The sequence below is a fragment of the Cheilinus undulatus genome, linkage group 10 (assembly GCF_018320785.1).
Source record: "Cheilinus undulatus linkage group 10, ASM1832078v1, whole genome shotgun sequence".
Classification (NCBI taxonomy): domain Eukaryota; kingdom Metazoa; phylum Chordata; class Actinopteri; order Labriformes; family Labridae; genus Cheilinus; species Cheilinus undulatus.
In genome coordinates, this window is record NC_054874.1 from 38,746,773 (window position 1) to 38,765,207 (window position 18,435).

The 18,435-nt window shown below is 37.5% G+C and overlaps 2 protein-coding genes across 3 annotated transcripts; both read left to right on the plus strand.

The window, feature by feature from the left end:
• The first annotated feature begins 2,698 nt into the window (after window positions 1-2,698).
• Window positions 2,699-3,729, plus strand: LOC121516590 (ribonuclease-like 3). Its single transcript, XM_041797952.1, has 2 exons — window positions 2,699-2,824; window positions 3,233-3,729. Exon 2 carries the CDS (start codon window positions 3,238-3,240, stop codon window positions 3,670-3,672), a length of 435 nt encoding a protein of 144 aa, XP_041653886.1. The 5' UTR covers window positions 2,699-2,824; window positions 3,233-3,237; the 3' UTR covers window positions 3,673-3,729.
• An 8,822-nt stretch (window positions 3,730-12,551) lies between these two features.
• LOC121516644 lies at window positions 12,552-17,661 on the plus strand. Of its 2 annotated transcripts, XM_041798021.1 has the most exons (6): window positions 12,552-12,672; window positions 12,890-13,219; window positions 13,407-13,763; window positions 16,417-16,560; window positions 16,638-16,681; window positions 16,763-17,661. In XM_041798021.1, the coding sequence occupies exons 1-6, from the start codon at window positions 12,627-12,629 to the stop codon at window positions 16,895-16,897; spliced, it is 1,056 nt and encodes a 351-aa protein (XP_041653955.1). In that variant the 5' UTR covers window positions 12,552-12,626; the 3' UTR covers window positions 16,898-17,661. The 2 variants fall into 2 exon arrangements, with proteins under 2 accessions (XP_041653955.1, XP_041653956.1); XM_041798022.1 differs by lacking the exon at window positions 16,417-16,560.
• Window positions 17,662-18,435: the final 774 nt, after the last annotated feature.

Below are 18,435 nucleotides of genomic sequence, written 5' to 3' on the forward strand. Positions count from 1 at the left end.
TGATGACCTCAGTCCCAGGTAGAGGAGCAGGGGGTGGGAGATGAAGCGTGCCTTTGATGAGCTGGGATCCAAAGTGGCTCCTCGAGAAGACGCCATCATCACTGTCTCTCCCATAAGCTTCGATATCAACATACCTGAATTTGTACTTTGCATCACAGGCTGCCATTAAGATGAAGCTGAAATAACCTTTGTAGTTAAAAAAAACTACTACCACTGTTGGCTGGTGCTCTCACTCTCACGTGTTTTCCATCTATGGCCCCGATACAGTTGGGATAATTCCACAGCTCCCAAAAGTCTCTCCTGATCACCTCCCACTGTTCTCCCTCTGGAAAAGACACAAACTCATCCTTGAGGGTAATCCATATTGCATGGCACACCCCCCTGACGATGCAGCCCACAGTTGCGGAACCCAACTTGAAACTTGCTGCCACAGCTTGCTGGCTGATTCCTGTAGCCAGAAAGCGTAGGGTGACAGCTAGTCACTCTGCCTCACTCACAGGCGTGCTGTGCGACTTGTCGTGCTGGATGTGGGGGGCAACCGGGCGAAGCAAGTTATCGAATGCCCCGGTGGACATCCTGAAGTACTGGAAGTGACGCTCGTCATTGGCAGCACTAGAGAAAAGAATTTCCGTCCTCCAGTTGCGATGTATTTAACAGCCTCACCGACCACCGTCTGCTACAACGCTGCCTCCGTTTTTGTCCGTTATTTAAGTAGTACATTATCAATACCTCCTCCACAGTCGCCATGTTTGTTTTTGAGTTTGTTGTCAAACTTTTGACTCTGGGCTGACCCCCCGGTGGATGTATCGGTTAACATCCATGCCAATGTAAAGGACGCATGGAAGTATGTGGGCAGTGACTGTAACAACGTTTGAAAAGGACGTATACATTTTCGTACATAAAGGGAGTATAAATGGGCCTTAAGATTGTATTCTTTCAGAGTGGCGACTGATTCATTGCAGATTAGGCACACAGGTACAGCATTTCTGTGAGTTGGCATGATGAAGAGATATTTATCAGTCCACTCGTCATTAAAGTTACGATTTTCTGCATCAACTTAGGCTACATGCTCTTTGAGAGTGGCATTTTCACAGCCTGGGAATCAAACAAAAGACCTCTTTGCTGCACATGCTTTTGGCCAATCACGACGCACGACAACATGACAACATGACAGCCTCAGAAATACGTAGGTCTAAAATGATATACGCCCCCTCGTGGCTAATGGCAGTATAGGTGACAGGGACTGATCTAACAAAAAATGCATATGGACGAGAAATATAGCAGCATCAGTCAAGAAAAAAACTTGCCCTTGAACAACATTAGTTGATGACCCCTGATATAAAGTGTACCGCACCAAGATTTTTTTCTAAAACATTAACAGGTATTTTCCAGTGTGCGGGATTGGGGGATTATCGTGTTGTGTTGCTTGCTAAACTTTGCCCTCAGAGTCCTTTTGTCCAGCTGAAAATAGATGTATATTGGAATTAAATAGTGTTGAATAATTCAAGTGTGATTCATTTGACCACAAAATGCACAGTGACTGCTAGCTAAAGGTTTGCACTAAGGTACTGCACGTGGCGCCCTCCGTAGTCGTGAGCTGGAGCGTCTCCCGGTGTGGATGGCTCCCAAAGAATGAATGGTGTTTCCTCATCTGGTCCCTCAGTGCTCAGCCATACTTTATTTTATCTTTGGGTTGGGGTGGGCTGGGGTGTGGTGGGGTGTATGCCTGGGGTATGCATGTGTGTAGTATGCTGTATTTGTGTGTGTGTGAGTGCGTATGAGGGGGTGGGGGATTAGGGGTGTATGTTTTTAAATGTAAAGCACTTAGCGTTGCATTTCTTTTATGTATGAAAGGTGCTATATAAATAAAGTTTGACTTGATTTGACTTGATTAGAACCAAAACATCCAGTTCATTTTGGTGTTTGACACTGAGCTCCTGGTGACTTTGTCAGTTTACAGTGCATTTAGAAAGTATTCAGACCCCATTACATTTTCAATTCTCCTATGTTGCAGCCTGATGCTGCAGCTGAAAAAAACCCTTCATTCTCATTAATCTATACTCCGTAACTCATTATGACAAAGTGATTATGTAACATTACGACACATGAAGCAAATACTTGGAACTATCATGAGTAAACCACTGGGCGGAGTGATACGGTGCAGCAGCCATGTCTGGAGTGTAATTCCAGCTTTGCATTTAACTTTAAAACATCTCCGTCTCGTAACGTTCCATGATTATTTCATAGCGTGGTGAATGTACAGGTCACAACTTGTCCACAAAACAACGCAAAACACACAATGTTGATCCAACACTGTATTATTTTACCTAATTATAGAACATGTCGGTGAAAACATGAAGTTTGTTTTTTGCAGTTTGAGCTACTGTTAATACTCAGGGAAGAATCCTTGAATGTTCAGATTAATCCATTGATAAAATATTGATTGACGCAGCATTACGTTTTTAAGGACACATGGAGCAATTAAGTGACTTCCAAATCCTCACAGACACTCCTCCAAATACAGTAGCAAGATGATCCAGGAACAAAAGAACTCCACTGTCCTAACGTGACTTCCCAGCACTGTCAAACTTAAAAAGCTGCAGAATTCAAATACTGTGTGTTTAAACAAGCATGCAACGTCAGTCCCCTCCTACCGACTCATTCAGCCAAGAGGACAAAGATCAATCCAAACTCTATAAATGATTCAGGGCTTTGTAGACAGCGTTTTTAGACTACTTGTCTGCAAAAAGTATTCAGCTTTCAACTACAAAACAGGACTCAAGAAGGCTGGGAAATAACTGTTATCCTGCTCACAACTGAAGGGGTTTGTTTTCCTCCATTTTCATTACTGTCTCAAGACTTTTTCACAGTTTTAATCCACTGATTGCTGTCAATTTCACAATTTAATCTGCAGATTTTAAAGACATAATAAATTAATGCATATTGCCTTATTCTCTGTGCATCAGCATTTTTATGTTCCACAATATTTCTATGAAGCCACATACAAGTTTCTCAGTATAATCTGCAAAATATTCAAATGAATATATTCTAGCAGTCTTCATATGTTTATGTGGGAGTTGTCTTCAGCTTCTGTCAATTTTTGAGCCAACTACCAGTCTATAAAACTTGTTATAGAATTTTTGATCAACCTTAAATACTCAACAACATTGAAAGATGTTCTTTATTGCACGCAAGCTGGAAAAAAATATTGTTTTCCACATTTCTCTCCTAGAAATCATGAGGATCCTACTTTCCGGGTCACTGCTGCTTTCTGCCACTCTTCTGTGCATCAATGCGAATGTGAATGAACGTTACCAGAAGTTTAGAAATCAGCACATCATAGGGGAAATGAGCGCGAACAGATGTGACGCCGTAATAGGAAGCAGACGCATCTCTGAAACCGACAGCAATGAGTGCAAAGAGACCAACACCTTCATCCTAGCTAATGCCAATACCATCAGAAACATCTGTGGGCAGGCAGGAGAGCCCTATGATCAGCTGACCAAAAGTCTGCAACCCTTCTCGATTGTTGTCTGTACGCTTCGAAACGCAGGAGCCAGGCATCCACGGTGTGAGTATCGGGGTCGAGCTCGCACCAGAAGAATTGCTATCAGATGTGAAGGAGGCTTTCCAGTGCACTTTGGAAGGGACATCGTACATTTTGAAAACTGATAAATTGATAGCTCTGTATATTCGCTATCTTGATAATAAAAGTCATTTGATAGCTAATGTGCATCTGTTTCTATTATCCATTCATGATCTGACAGTGAGAAACAAGATTATTAAAATCAACAAGTATATTTTTTTAAGAAGCACCATTTCAGTTTAATGGAACATATTTAAAAAAGAAAAAATATTCTTGTTTTATGGTGTGAAGGGGCTTTTCAATACCAGTGATGTCTTCCCTTAGTTTTTCAGGCCTTTTCATGTCATTGAGCCTGCCAGAGCTTTCTTTCTTTTTAAGAGATTGTTGATTTAGCCAAAAGGTTTTTCTTACCAATTGTAAAATACTGCTAAGGTTAACACACAATGCATTGATGAAGCAGTGTCTTTGCGTAGAAATAATGGTCACAAGGATCCAGACAATTTGGTAAACTGTTAGTAAATTTGATGAACAGAAAAGGGCATGACACAGAGAGTCACACACGCTCACATTAACACACACATAGTATTTTGTCACATATAGTCATATTTATACTATTTTCAATAGCTCTGTGAGAGAACCTCTCTCTCCTCTGGTCCCAAGAAGGAGAGCAAAAGGGAAAGAATGTGCTCACTGGGTTCCTTCTTGTGAAGATAAATGTTGTGCACACACAGAAATCTCTCTCTTTTCTTGATCCTGCATGACGAGAGAAAGAGCTCAGCCGAATATTTACCTTTCACGTGGTCATTGGAATAAAGTTTGAGTCTAGAACTGAACTTAATCCTCTCTTGTCCTTCTCTCCAACAAAAGAAAAGATGCATTATTCAACACATTGTTACAGCTCAATTTCATTCATTTAGACTAATTTTGGCCTCCCTTACTTGAATTGATACCTTCTTGGGTTGGCTGCAAACACTGAGCAAATGTCACAAATGTCAATGTTAACTCCAGACAATTTTTATTTGCTTCATTTGTCTGGAAATAATGAAACAGAACATTAAAAGAACAGAGCATAGAATCCATTATAAAACTATATGTGCACCAAAAAGGTCAGTGTATTTTCTGGCAGTTCCATTTCCTGGTTGAAACCTGCACCAGAAATCATTTTTGACTGAAAATGGAAAAACAAAACAAATTTTTTAAAAATGAGTCAGATTTTTCTTTCTTTCAATTGTGTTATTTTGTTTTCTTGTTTTAATGAAATACTTGAAGAAAAGAAGATCATGACCTTTGGGAAAGGTGAACATTTAAAAATAAAAACCCTCATGTCAAAAATTAAGCTTATTTAGCCAACCGCTTTCCAGTATAACAGGTCCATTTGTTCTATACAGTGTATTTTTAATAATGTCAATAATTAAAGTACTTTTGATTTAATGGACTTTAATGGTTTTCCTCCTGAGACTGATATAGTCTGTTAAATAAGCTGTACTTTTATAACTGACATTTTTAAGATACTATTTAGACCAAATTGACCTGCTATTATATTGTAAAACACAGTGGTTAGCTATGTAGGCTAAAATTGTGACATGAGGGCTTTAATGCTGAAATGTTCACCTTTCCCATAGGGTCATATAGTTTCCTTTTCCTTTAATTATTTAATTACAAAAAGGAAAACAAAATAACCGAATTGAAAGAAAAAAATGACCTTTTTCATTTCTATTTGTTTTTCTGTTTGTATGACATAAGGTAGAAAATGTAGAGGTGTTTTCGACTAAGAAATTTCATAGTCAAATCTGATTAGTCAGATTTTGCCTTTAGTCGGCTAATAGTAGCAGCCCCATGTCGTCAGAATGGTACAATCTTAGTTACATAATAACTTTCAACTATGAGGTTCACAGTCAAATCAGACTCCTCCAGATCAAACTGTCGAATCGCCGACTATTCCAGGTCACCCTAAGAAAATGGGCTCATTTTTTTTCCAGAAAAAACAAAACAAAAACAGGAAATGGATCTGCCAGAAAATACACAGAGCCAAACACCCAGAAACAGTCATAGGCCCAAAATACTCTTGATTTATAGTACGTTAAGCACGCACAATTTTCACGCAATATTCTCTTTATAAATCCACCTGGAAACGTGCATACATAGATCTTCCTCCTTATCCACCCTTTACACACCAATAGTGAGCCCAAACCGGCCAGTGCAAAGCTCCTCATGAATGAAATGCCTCTCAGTGAACGTGCGGCTCAAAAGTTTTCTGTGGTGAATCACAAGGCAACCGGAAGAGAGTCGAAGAAAATAAACTTTCTGACACCTAAAGGGAGATGCTTGTGAATGAAAGAGAGGTTATACAACACTGGTTGTTAGTCTGCTACAGCAGAAAGAGTCACAAACCAAAGAAGAAGAAAAAATAGAACTATTATCACCATGTTGCTGCTTCATTCACATGCTCCTCTTAAACTGCAGTTTATGTTTACGGGGTTCACACTGATTTCTGCAGTGTCAGATATGACTTTCACTATAGGATATGATTAAAGAGAGTTTGGATTGATTACTACAGGATATTAGTAAAGAAAAGTCTGATCATTGCACAAAGGCATTTATTTCTTTACATTTTTAAGTTCTGGTGAGTTCAACCTAAACAATGTCTGATTATGAGAACATATGATTGTGTGAGATCACTCTTTGATGTGAAAATATTTCAAATTAGTATTGGTGCTGTGCTATTCAGTGTTTAATATTTAGTGTTTGGGTTTCTACATCAAACAATGAAGTTGCGGTTTAGCCACCTACGCTCAGAGCAAATGAAAGTGAAACTTTGATAATAAACCATATGGCAGGCTTTTAAAGATGAATATTGACACAATTTCATATTACAAAAAATACCGCTGAGCATTGGTAAAAAAAAAATATGGTTAGCTAATGATAGAATGGATTGTGGAATAAAGTTTTATATTTAGTGAAATTTATTGTTTTTTATGCATTCATACCAAACTGGCTTCCATTTACTACCTCACTGTGTGTCACCAGTTTCCCTCTGCCCCCAAAACATTCGTAAGTATGGGTCAGAGTTTGCTAACAGGTGTGCACATCTCACTGCCAGGTCTGTTTTTTTATAGATCTCATTCTTTTCATGGAAACTGGCACACCTCAACCTCAGGCCTTGTTTTGTGCGTACTTGACATTTATCATTGAGACATCAGGGCCAGTGCTCCCCAGTCACTTGTTGAAATAATTTTGTGCTCCTGATAATGGAGGAATTCTGAATGAAATGGCTGTAAATAAAAATCTCAAATTAAATCTGAAAGTCTACACTTAGTCACATAGATTGTTATTTCAGATCATTGTGGTAAATAAGAGCCAAATGGTAAAACCTCTGTCCCTGTCCGAACACTTATGTCCTGTTTCATAAGAGTAAAGTCTCTTCTTGATAAATGTGTTCTTAAAAGCTATGTACAGATGTCTAAAGCACTCTTCTTAAGCTTGTTTGAGTGAGATGAGAAGGTCATGTTATTTGGTGTATCTATATTAGTTTTTAACAATTAACATTTTCCTTAAGACAGAAATTAATATTCATGAGGTAAAGTTATAAAAAAAAGTCTGTTTTACCGTCAGTAAGGAAAGAAATTTTGGATCTGCCAAACTAGAAGACAGATAAAATGTTAAAGTGTAAACGGTCAAAGAAATGACAAAGAATCCAACTCTACATGTAATATCTTTGAAATAACAAATATTGCCTGGGGACGCTTTACTAAAATTAACTGTAATACAGGTTTCCTGTACAGTCTAAGTTAACAGTGCAAAGTCCATCATTATGTTGTCTGATCACTTTGTGATTAGAGGAATGTTTACAGTCCACAGGGTTCAGGACTTTCCCGAAATCGAATCTGGACTTTGATTGACAAACATTTCTATAACTTTGCATAAAACTTCACTTTAGTTGTTAAGAGATGCACCAGATTTTTAAGGGCAGAAAAGGAACTGCTAGACTCCCCAACAATAAGGAAAAATAAATGTTAATTGTTACAACCCAGGCTCAGGGGAAGCAACACCAAGGAGCAAAAACTGATCAAAGTTTAACAAAGGTACCAAAACTTAAGTTTAACAATGCAAATTAGAACGATAGCTGACGAACACGTCCGTCTGGCTGCAGGCTGTGAGAAAGTGAGGAGTAGTTTGGCTCTGGCCTTTGTAGACCTCCCCACAGCTGCAGGTGATCAGAGACTAATTGTGTGCAGGCTGAGCAGTGCCAACAAGGAGTCAGCATATAGAGCCAGGGAGCACCAGGAGTAAATCAGCCACACATTACCTCAAAGACAATATATACATAAGTAGGGTACATAATACAACACACATCACTTAACATAATGGACTCAGGTTTACCTTGAGCATTGTTCAGTAAAGCACCCATCAATTACTAGGCTAAAAAATACATTCAAGTAGTTGTAATATTAGACTTGCATGGTTGTTAAAACCACTGTTTTAAGGCCTTTCCCAGCTGTTTTTGAATAATCTGTTTACCTTCAGCTTTAGCTGAAAAATAAATCTTTTACCAGAAGATGGCAGCAGAGTAAAGAGAGAGAGAGAGTGAACTGTGGTTTTATTTGAAGGATGCACAGGTATCAGTGTTTCATATCAATGTTAAACTCTGTTAACCCTTGTAAGGACACTCGCATGATTTTTTTAAGACAATAGCATAATCCAGTGACAATCCATATTCATGCAAAATTTACTCTTTAACATATCTTTATTTGTATCTTTATTTGATGTATAGTTGTTATAAAAATGTGCAGTCGTGCAAATCCACGTCACACACCCAGACAATCCTGGCCTTTACCATCTGGTAATAATTGGAGTTTACAAATGTACTCTAAAATCTAGTTTTTGCAGCATACATTTCAGCTACACTACATTGCCAAAAGTATTTGCTCATCTGCTTTGACTCGCATATTAACTTAAGTGACATCCCATTATTAATCCATAGGGTTTAATATGACGTTGGTCCACCCTTTGCAGCTATAACAGCTTCAACTCTTCTGGGAAGGTTTTCCACAAGGTTTAGGAGTGTGTTTATGGGAATTTTTGACCATTCTTCCAGAAGCGCATTTGTGAGGTCACACACTGATGTTGGATGACAAGGCCTGGCTCTCAGTCTCCACTCTAATTCATCCCAAAGGAGTTCTATCAGTTTGAGGTCAGGACTCTGTGCAGGCCAGTCAAGTTCATCCACACCAAACTCTCTCATCCATGTCTTTATGGACTTTGCTTTGTGCACTGGTGCACAGTCATGTTGGAATAGGAAGGGGCCATCCCCAAACTGTTCCCACAAAGTTGGGAGCATGGAATTGCCCAAAATCTCTTGGTATGCTGAAGCATTCAGATTTTCTTCCCTGAAACTAAGGGGCCAAGCCCAGCTCCTGTAAAACAACCAAACACCATAATCCCCCCTCCACCAAAATACACTTGGCACAATACAGTCAGACAAGTACCATTCTCCTGGCAACTACCAACCCCAGACTTGTCCATCAGATTGCCAGATGGAGAAGCACGATTTGTCATTCCGGAGAGCAAGTCTCCACTGCTCCAGAGTCCAGTGGTGGTGTGCTTTACAGCACCTGCATCAGATGCTTTGCATTGCACTTGGTGATGTATGGCTTGGATGGAGCTGCTCGGCCTTGGAAACCCATTCCATGAAGCTCTCTACACACTGTTCTTGAGCTAATCTGAAGGCCACATGAAGTTTGGAGGTCTGTACCACGTTGTTATAAAACCACTGACAGTTGACTGTGGAATATTTAGGAGCGAGTGGAACTGCTCTGAAAGACTAGAGAGGGAGTGATGTGTAGATCGCAGCGCGGTCGCTGTATGTGGAAACTGGAGGTGATTGTCACACTACTAGCTCCATTTGGCTGGACCTCTGTTGAATGAGGTCAGTCAGTTTAGTGGGGGTTACTACACACGTGGACAAAATTGTTGGTACCCCTCTGTTGATAAAAGAAAAATCCACAATGGTCACAGAAATAACTTGAATCTGACAAAAGTGAAAATAAATAAAAATTCTATGAAAATTAACCAATGAAAATCAGACATTGCTTTTAAATTGTGGTTCAACAGAATTATTTTAAAAAACAAACTCATGAAACAGGCCTGGACAAAAATGATGGTACCCCTAGAAAAGATTGAAAATAATGTGACCATAGGGACATGTTCAACCAAGGTGTGTCCTCTAATTAGCATCACAGGTGTCTACAAACTTGTAATCAGTCAGTCAGCCTATAAGAGTGACAAGTAGTCACTGTGCTGTTTGGTGACATGGTGTGTACCACACTAAACATGGACCAGAGGAAGCCAAGGAGAGAGTTCAGGAGATTAGAAAGAAAATTATAGACAAGCATGCTAAAGGTAAAGGCTATAAGACCATCTCCAAGCAGCTTGATGTTCCTGTGACTACAGTTGCACATATTATTCAGAAATGTAAGATCCACGGGACTGTAGCCAACCTCCCTGGACGTGGCCGCAGGAGGAAAATTGATGACACATCGAAGAGACGGATAATAAGAATGATAACAAAAGAGCCCAGAACAACCTCCAAAGACATTAAAGGTGAACTCCAAGGTCAAGGTACATCAGTGTCAAATCGCACCATCCGTTGTTGTTTGAGCCAAAGTGGACTTCATGGGAGACGACCAAGGAGGACACCACTGTTGAAAACAAATCATGAAAAAGCCAGACTGGAATTTGCCAAACTGCATGTTGACAAGCCACAAAGCTTCTGGGAGAATTTCCTGTGGACAGACGAGACAAAACTGGAACTTTTTGGCAAGGCACATCAGCTCTATGTTCAATAGATGCAACACTGTCCCTACTGTGAAACATGGAGGAGGCTCTGTTATGTTCTGGGCTGCTTTGCTGCATCTGGCACAGGGTGTCTTGAATCTGTGCAGGGTACAATGAAATCTCAAGACTATCAAGGTATTCTAGAGAGAAATGTGCAGCCCAGTGTCAGAAAGCTTGGTCTCAGTAGCAGGTCATGGGTCTTGCAACAGGATAATGACCCAAAACACACAGCTAAAAACACCCAAGAATGGACTATTGTGAAGTGGCCTTCTATGAGCCCTGATCTAAATCCTATTGAACATCTGTGGAAGGAACTGAAACATGCCATCTGGAGAAGGAACCCTTCAAACCTGAGACAACTGGAGCAGTTTGCTCATGAGGAGTGGGCCAAAATACCTGCTGAGAGGTGCAGAAGTCTCACTGAAAGTTACAGAAATGGTTTGATTGCAGTGATTGCCTCAAAAGGTTGTGCAACAAAATATTAAGATAAGGGTACCATCATTTTTGTCCAGGCCTATTTCATGAGTTTGTTTTTTAAAATAATTCTGTTGAACCACAATTTAAAAGCAATGTCTGATTTTCATTGGTTAATTTTCATAGAATTTTTATTTATTTTCACTTTTGTCAGATTCAAGTTATTTCAGTGACCATTGTGGGTTTTTCTTTCATTAACAGAGGGGTACCAACAATTTTGTCCACGTGTGTATTTATGCAGTTTTCTATTTAATTAATATTACATTGTAGAACCCTTTTAGTCAAAAGGCCAAATCATATATGACTGTGATTGATTTATAAAATCACTATAAGGGTAAAATATGCAAGGGGGTAAACATTTTTTACCAGCACAGTATATTTAAAAATCTCACTTTAGTACTCAGTTTGTATTAACATTTTGCAGTTACATGCATTATAAAGTTGCAATAAAAGTCAGTACATTTATTTATTTATATTTATCAAAAGCTAGAATAGGTCTTCAAACAATTAAGCACTTAAAAATTAATTTCTCATTGCATATTAGCTCTCAAACATGCGAGACAGTGATCTTGACTGCCCTTTGACTTTGTTCTTTGCTGAGAATGAATCTCAGGTGAGAAAACTCTCATTAACATGGTAATGTTTACGCATGGAAACCCACACATAGTGATTTCTTAGAAAAGAGAAAAGCCTTTTACAGAGGTATGTTTTTCATACGTGCTTGCTCTACTTAATACATACGGTCATTTCCTCAGGGGATGTGGTAAAAGAGAGGACCACACTCTACTCCTCTTGACTATTCTGTGTTACAAACACCTTGTCCATCACTCAGCTATTGTAAGTCGTGTCTCAGCTGAAGTTGTAAGTGACCAACTATTTTATTGTGCTTTTGTTGAAGACCATGAACGAAACTATGAATAGGGGGACTACATTTTCTAACCTCTAAATAGGAACACTTTAATTTTACCACAAACACACAAGAACCAGAGCACCTCCTAAGACTACAGACAGAAAGTGTCTAAGCAGATATAAAAGTCTCCCAAGGAGAAATTCACTGCATTCAGGTGATCCCCATCTCACTAATCCTGAGACTACTAGCACCAGTTCGCTGGGCCTCTGTTGAATTAGGGGTTGCTTAGCAGTTAGGCTACTTATTTTCCACAACATATTTTTATTTAATTAACTTAGAAGAAATCTGTTTTCACATTAAATCTTCTTTCTCTAAATCGTCTTTTTATTATTTTGTCAAAAAAGACAAATCATGTGGACCCTGATTGATTTATCAAATCAATACAAGAGTAAAACATCCAAGGGGCTGAATACTTTTGTTGGCACGTTAGCATGTTAGCATTTTGTCGGCACTTGTGTGTTGTACCGATGCATGTTGATCAAACATTTCATTGAATGTTCTACCTGCCTGGTCATCTCCCTGCCTTTTCTTGTAAGTCATGTGAAATGGACATTTAAGAAATGTGACAATTATTTTTCTTTTCTCATAGTAAAGATTTGCCCCTCATCTTTCCAACGTATTCACCTCTTTAGAATATTTCAGCATGCCTCCCTTATGATAACAGGTTTGGTAGTTCTCTCTTCTTTGTGAAGAAACCACAAAAACCTCAAAGCCTAAGTTCATAAGAACAGTATGAAGGCAGGAAATGCAGTTATTGAAGCTTGTCGTCCTCTCATTTCATCTTTTTATACTTCAACAAAGATCCTAAACAGAGACATCGTCATGTTGAGCATTTTTGGGATTGCACTGCTTCTTCTTTGTCATGGGAGTAAGTTTTATGTGGCCATGTATTTATTTGTTTATACAAGATATAGTGTTTTTAACAGGCAAGTAAATCATTGCCACTGTTCTCTCAGCAGTTTTTAAGACATGTAACTCATTATTTAATTTTTGTAGGTATGCTTTAAGTGTCTCTGTCTTAGATTATTGTGGTATTTAATGATACTTTCTGAATTAAAGATTACTTCTCATCATTTTTCTTTCAGATGCCCTGATCTCTGTGAAAACAGTTGAGCTCGGTGAACCAGGGATCCTGACATGTCTGCTGCCCGATCTTGAGTATAGTAACGCACGAGTCAAGTGGTACAAACAGAGCACCGATGATACGCTTGTGCTCATCACTACTCTGATGAAAAATACTGCAAACCCTAGATTTGAAAAAGGATTTCCTTTGTCAAGATTCAGTGCAAACTATACCACAACCATGAGCACCCTGACTATTTCACAGACTGTCTCAGACGATGAGGCTCTGTATCACTGTGCCATAACAACCTGGACTGAGGATCAGTGGAGAGGAACATATTTGTCTTTAAAAGGTAATGCGGTCTGTTTTATTTTTTGTTCTATTAAGAACCAAAATATCACTTTCAGTAGCATAATATACTGTTCATTTACGATTCCGGCAGTCATTATAAAATCCTGGCATATTTTCTCTTTTAAGTTGCAACTCTGCATTTAAACAACATAACTCACACCTTTTCTCACAACTTATTTTGTTTTAAGGAAACATCAGAAAGGCAGCAGACCATACAGTTGCTCATTTGCTGACAGTTTCTCATCCAGAAGACTCAGTAACTCTCCGATGTTCAGTTGTCTCGGGCTCCCTAAAGAGGTCCTGTCCCGGTGAACACAGCGTGCACTTGTTTGGAGCCAGACCAGATAAATCACATGCAATCATCAAGACTAAAGGAAATAGAGATGATGGATGTGACAAGAAATCTAATGGTGATTCCTCTCCAAAGAGCTGTGTTTATCACTACTCCAAGAACATCAGCTCCGCTGACAATAAGACTTACTATTGCGCTGTGGCCACGTGTGGAGAGATTTTATTTGGAAATGGAACCAAACAGGACACTGAAGGTAATCATGCCTTTATACTTAGATTCAACTTTTGTTGACCACTTTAGTGAACTGAATTCCATAAATCAGTGTTTTGGTGTTTGTTGGTTTTCAATAAGTGATGTAATAGAAAATGTAATAAGTGAATGAATTAATGAATATATATATATATATATATATATATATATTTTTTTTTTTTTTTTTTGTTTTTTTTTTTTTTTTTTTTTTTTTTTTTTTTTTTTTGTTTTCCAAATAAAAAAGACTTTCTGTCCCGGGGTTGTGGGGGTATTCAAAGCACTTAGAGCAGCAGAATTATAAAAAGCAAAGAGCAGAAGGGAAACAAAAAAATCATAGAGTAACACTTTCTATGCCCCCTGTATGTAATGCATCATAACATGTTATAAGTATACTTATAACGTTTTAACACACCTATAATGCTGTATAACCATAGTTATAAGCATTCATGACTATCTATAATGCCTTATAATAGTAGGCATAACTAATTATAATACCAGTGTCTATATTGACTTAAACTCTTAAACACATTATAAGTCATTATAGACACTGGCATTGTAATTAGTTATAATTACTGTTAAAAGGCATTATAAATAGTCATGAGTGCTTTTAATGTGTCATTGCACACTTGTAATACTGTATAGCCATAGTTATAAGCATACTTATAATATGTTATAATGCATTATAGAAGGGGGCATAGAAAGTGTTAAGTAAATTGCAAACATATATATATATATTTATACAGAAAAGGCATTTTTAAACTCTATACACAGTATAGCAATGTCTATATACAAAAAGGAACACTAGAAACAAACGCCTTGTAAATCTAGTTCTCAGATACAGTCACTAGAAAAAGTATGTGAACCCTTTGAGATTTCTTGGATTTCTGCATAAATTGGTCATCAAATGTGTTCCAATCTTCATCTAATTCACAACAATAGACGAACACAGTCTGCTTAAACTAATACTGCACAAAAAGTGATATGTTTTCATTTTTTTATTGAACAAAACATGTAAACATTCACAGTGCAGGGTGGAAAAAGTATGTGAACCCCTAGGCTAATGACTGGTTCTCCCTCCTTTGGCAGCAATTACCTCAACCAAACGTTTCCTGTAGTGGCAGATCAGACCTGCACAACGGTCAGGAGGAATTTTGGACCATTCCTCTTTACATAACTGTTTCAGTTCAGCAATATTCTTGGGATGTCTGGTGTGCATCGCTCTCTTGAGGTCATGCCACAGCATCTCAATCGAGTTGAGGTCAGGACTCTGACTGGGCCACCCCAGAAGGCGTATTTTCTTCTGTTGAAGCCACTCTGTTGTTGATTTACTTCTATGCTTTGGGTCATTGTCCTGTTGCATCACCCAACCTCTGTTGAGCTTGCAGGTTGGCTGACTCCTGGCTCCAATTAGCTATTGGAGAAGTCATTAGCCAAGAGGTTCACATACTTTTTCCACCCTGCACTGAGTGTTTAAATGGTTTGATCAATAAAAACATGAAAACAAATCATTTTTTGCACGTATTAGTTTAAGCAGACTGTTTGTCTATTGTTGTGAATTAGATGAAGATCGGAACACATCTGATGACCAATTTATGCAGAAATCCAAGAAATCTCAAAGGGTTCACATACTTTTTCTAGCAACTGTATTGACATTTGCATCATTTAAATATACATGTTGATCTTTAATTTTTTTATGATCCTCTGTTTTTTCTTTTCCCATCTTTCCCCTCTTTTTTGTGAAAATAATGAAAATATTTCTGATGATAGAATAATAATAATAGAAATAATAATGTTAACAATAATACTAATAATAAAAAAATAGTTATCATTATTAGCAATCATAGTATGGGGTTTTAATAAAAGAACAGGGGATGCAGAGTAATATTGGTGATGATAGTCACTGCATAGTTATAGTCGTAGTGATGATAATAGTTAAAGTAGTGGTGATGATGATAATATTGATAAGAATTTAATTTACAGTATAATGGATGTAGTGATATTTTTAGAGAGATATGAATATTTTTATTTTCAACACTGACAGTTTCTCATCATTATTTAGTTTACAGTTATGGTATCGATCAAAATTTTAGATGTTGATATGAGTGATAAATGAAAGCAATGGTTTCAGCATCTTTGACCCTAAAGAGAGGTAAGAAGTAAAACTAAAGAAAATATTAATGGATTAACATGTAAATAAATAAATAAATAGCAACATGTGTAATGGTAGTTAATGCTGACATTAGTGAGATAAATATAAAAATAATAGTAGCCATGACAATATTAATAGTATTAATCATTATGATAAATTAAACAACCAAAAAAAGTAAAAGAAGAAGAGGAAGAATAATTTTAGATCAACTTTTTTTTTTTTCATCACCACCATAACAGGGTAACTTAGGAAGGGGGGAACAAACCAGGTGAGGGTTCATAGACTGGGATCTGAGTCTAACAGTTGTATCTGAGTGATTGCAGCAACACTCATTTCTCTCCAGGTCGGCCCATCAGGGTTTCTTTTTTTTCATCTTTGTATTCTTAAGTATTGGTTAGAGTCAAGCTTATACAGCACCTTTGATCATATTTTGACACCACAAATCCTTCTGCATGAGTATTTTTTAAACTTACACTAAAGACCGTTGTGTTTTCCTTTCATTTTTCAGGACTCAGCTTGTTGCCCTTTGAGTTAAAGAAAGAAAATCTGGTTTTATGTCTGCTGAGTGTGATCCTGGTTATATGTGTGATTGTAATGGCCCTCATCATCTATGGCATCAAGAAAAGCAAATGTGATTGTTGCAATGATAAAGGTGATACATCACACAAAAATTATGCATCATTTATTATAAACTGTCATTATTTAACTTTATTTATGGGTCTTTTGTAGATGCAGTTTCCCTGCAGGAAAATGTTGCAAAGATGCATTCAAAGGTAAAATGAGCTTGCCCAAATGTTCAGATATATTCCAAATAGTATTTTTCATCTCTAATAATTAACAAAATATCTCCTCAGAGAGATGGAGAGATGTGGATGTATACTGCTGTGACTTTTAACTTGATGAAAACCGGCTGTGGTGGAACAAGGGATAAAAATGAAGTGGACCAAGAGAGGATCTACGCTGCTATCAAGGCTTTTGGATGGGATTAACTCCTGAAATTGAGCTGTTGGCTGGCATCTAGCACCAGATATTGATGCAGAAGCTGCTGTTGGAGTGAATGTTGCTATAACTGGCTGACAATGTGGTGTTAATGTCTTCTTTTTCCCTTTTTTTAGATATGCAAAAATGCAAGTAGGATTAATAAAAGTATAAGTAAGAAAAGAATTTTGGCAGACTTAGTCGTGTCTTTCCTCTAAAAGATCAGAATCTGAAGACAATCTCACCATGTCTTGTAAAATGTATAGATTGTACTTAATATTTAATTGCAAGTAAATACTCATTGGACCAAATTTGTTTATTTCTGTGCATATATTTTATAGGAATTGTTTTTTTGTTGTTTTTGTTTTTTTTGTTTTTTTTACCATACTTCACTGACCTTGATTTTCACCATATTAATGAAAAAATATATATAAGTAACAAAAGTAAAAAAGTATTGGGATTTCCCCCAGTATTATTCTAGGGCTTACATTTTGAATTTCGAAGTATTTCAATGAGTGCACCATAAAGGGTCAAAAACCTATAAGCTAACCAGTGTTAATTTTGACAGCTGTTTTTAATTTAGTCTCAGTCTTAGTCTTTTAATTGCATTTTAGTTTAAGTCATATTTCAGTCATTTCTAGCCTTAAGAGTTTTGGTCTGGTTTTAGTCGACGAAAACTCAACTTTTTAGTCTAGTTTTAGTCCATAAAGTCCTCAGATTTGCTTTCTGCAACTGAGAGGCAGAATGGATACAGATGCATTTTTTTTTTGACAGATTTACCCACAGTGGAGAAATATCAGATGTTGAATGTTGGACGAAAACATAATTAATTTTAGTCTAGTTTTAGTCATCTTGACTAAAACTACACTTACTTTTAGTCAGTTTTAGTCATCAAAGATCTATCTTCGACTAGTCTTTCTCATGGAAAAAAAAGCTGCTGCTGAACAGTTTCAGTCATAGTTTTAGTCAACAAAAATAACACTATAGTTAACCAGCTAATCTCAACACTCAGCCTCTTCCTATTCAGTACTGATGTTTGAGATTCACTCAGAAATTGAATGAGAGATAAAGCATGAACTCTTGATATTAATGCATGTTTTGAACAGAGGCTGGGTGATTATATGGTAACACCATGTCCCAGAGTATTTAATAATAGCCAAGACTTTCCCTGCATTTTAATCCGAGAGAGAGGAAACTAGAGCTCATGGGTGGGAACAGTTTTGGTTTTCTTTATTAACAAGTTCATGCAAAATATAAAACACTGTGCTGAAGACAAAGAGGTGTGACCAGGGCTGGAAAATACCTCGTTACATTGACTCAGATTACTGTGATTAAGTAGGTTTTTGGTTACCTGTACTTTTTGAGTACATTTTGAAATCAATTCCTTTACTTCTCTTTTAGTAGGTTTTAATCAGACTAACTTTACTTTGAATTGATTTTAGTTAGTGTGTACAGGCGGAGTTACCCATCATGCCCTTGGGCAGAGAGTTTAGACGTGTTTAGATGCTGCCTGTTGTGATCCCTTCTTTTGCTCAAGTTTCTGCTTGCT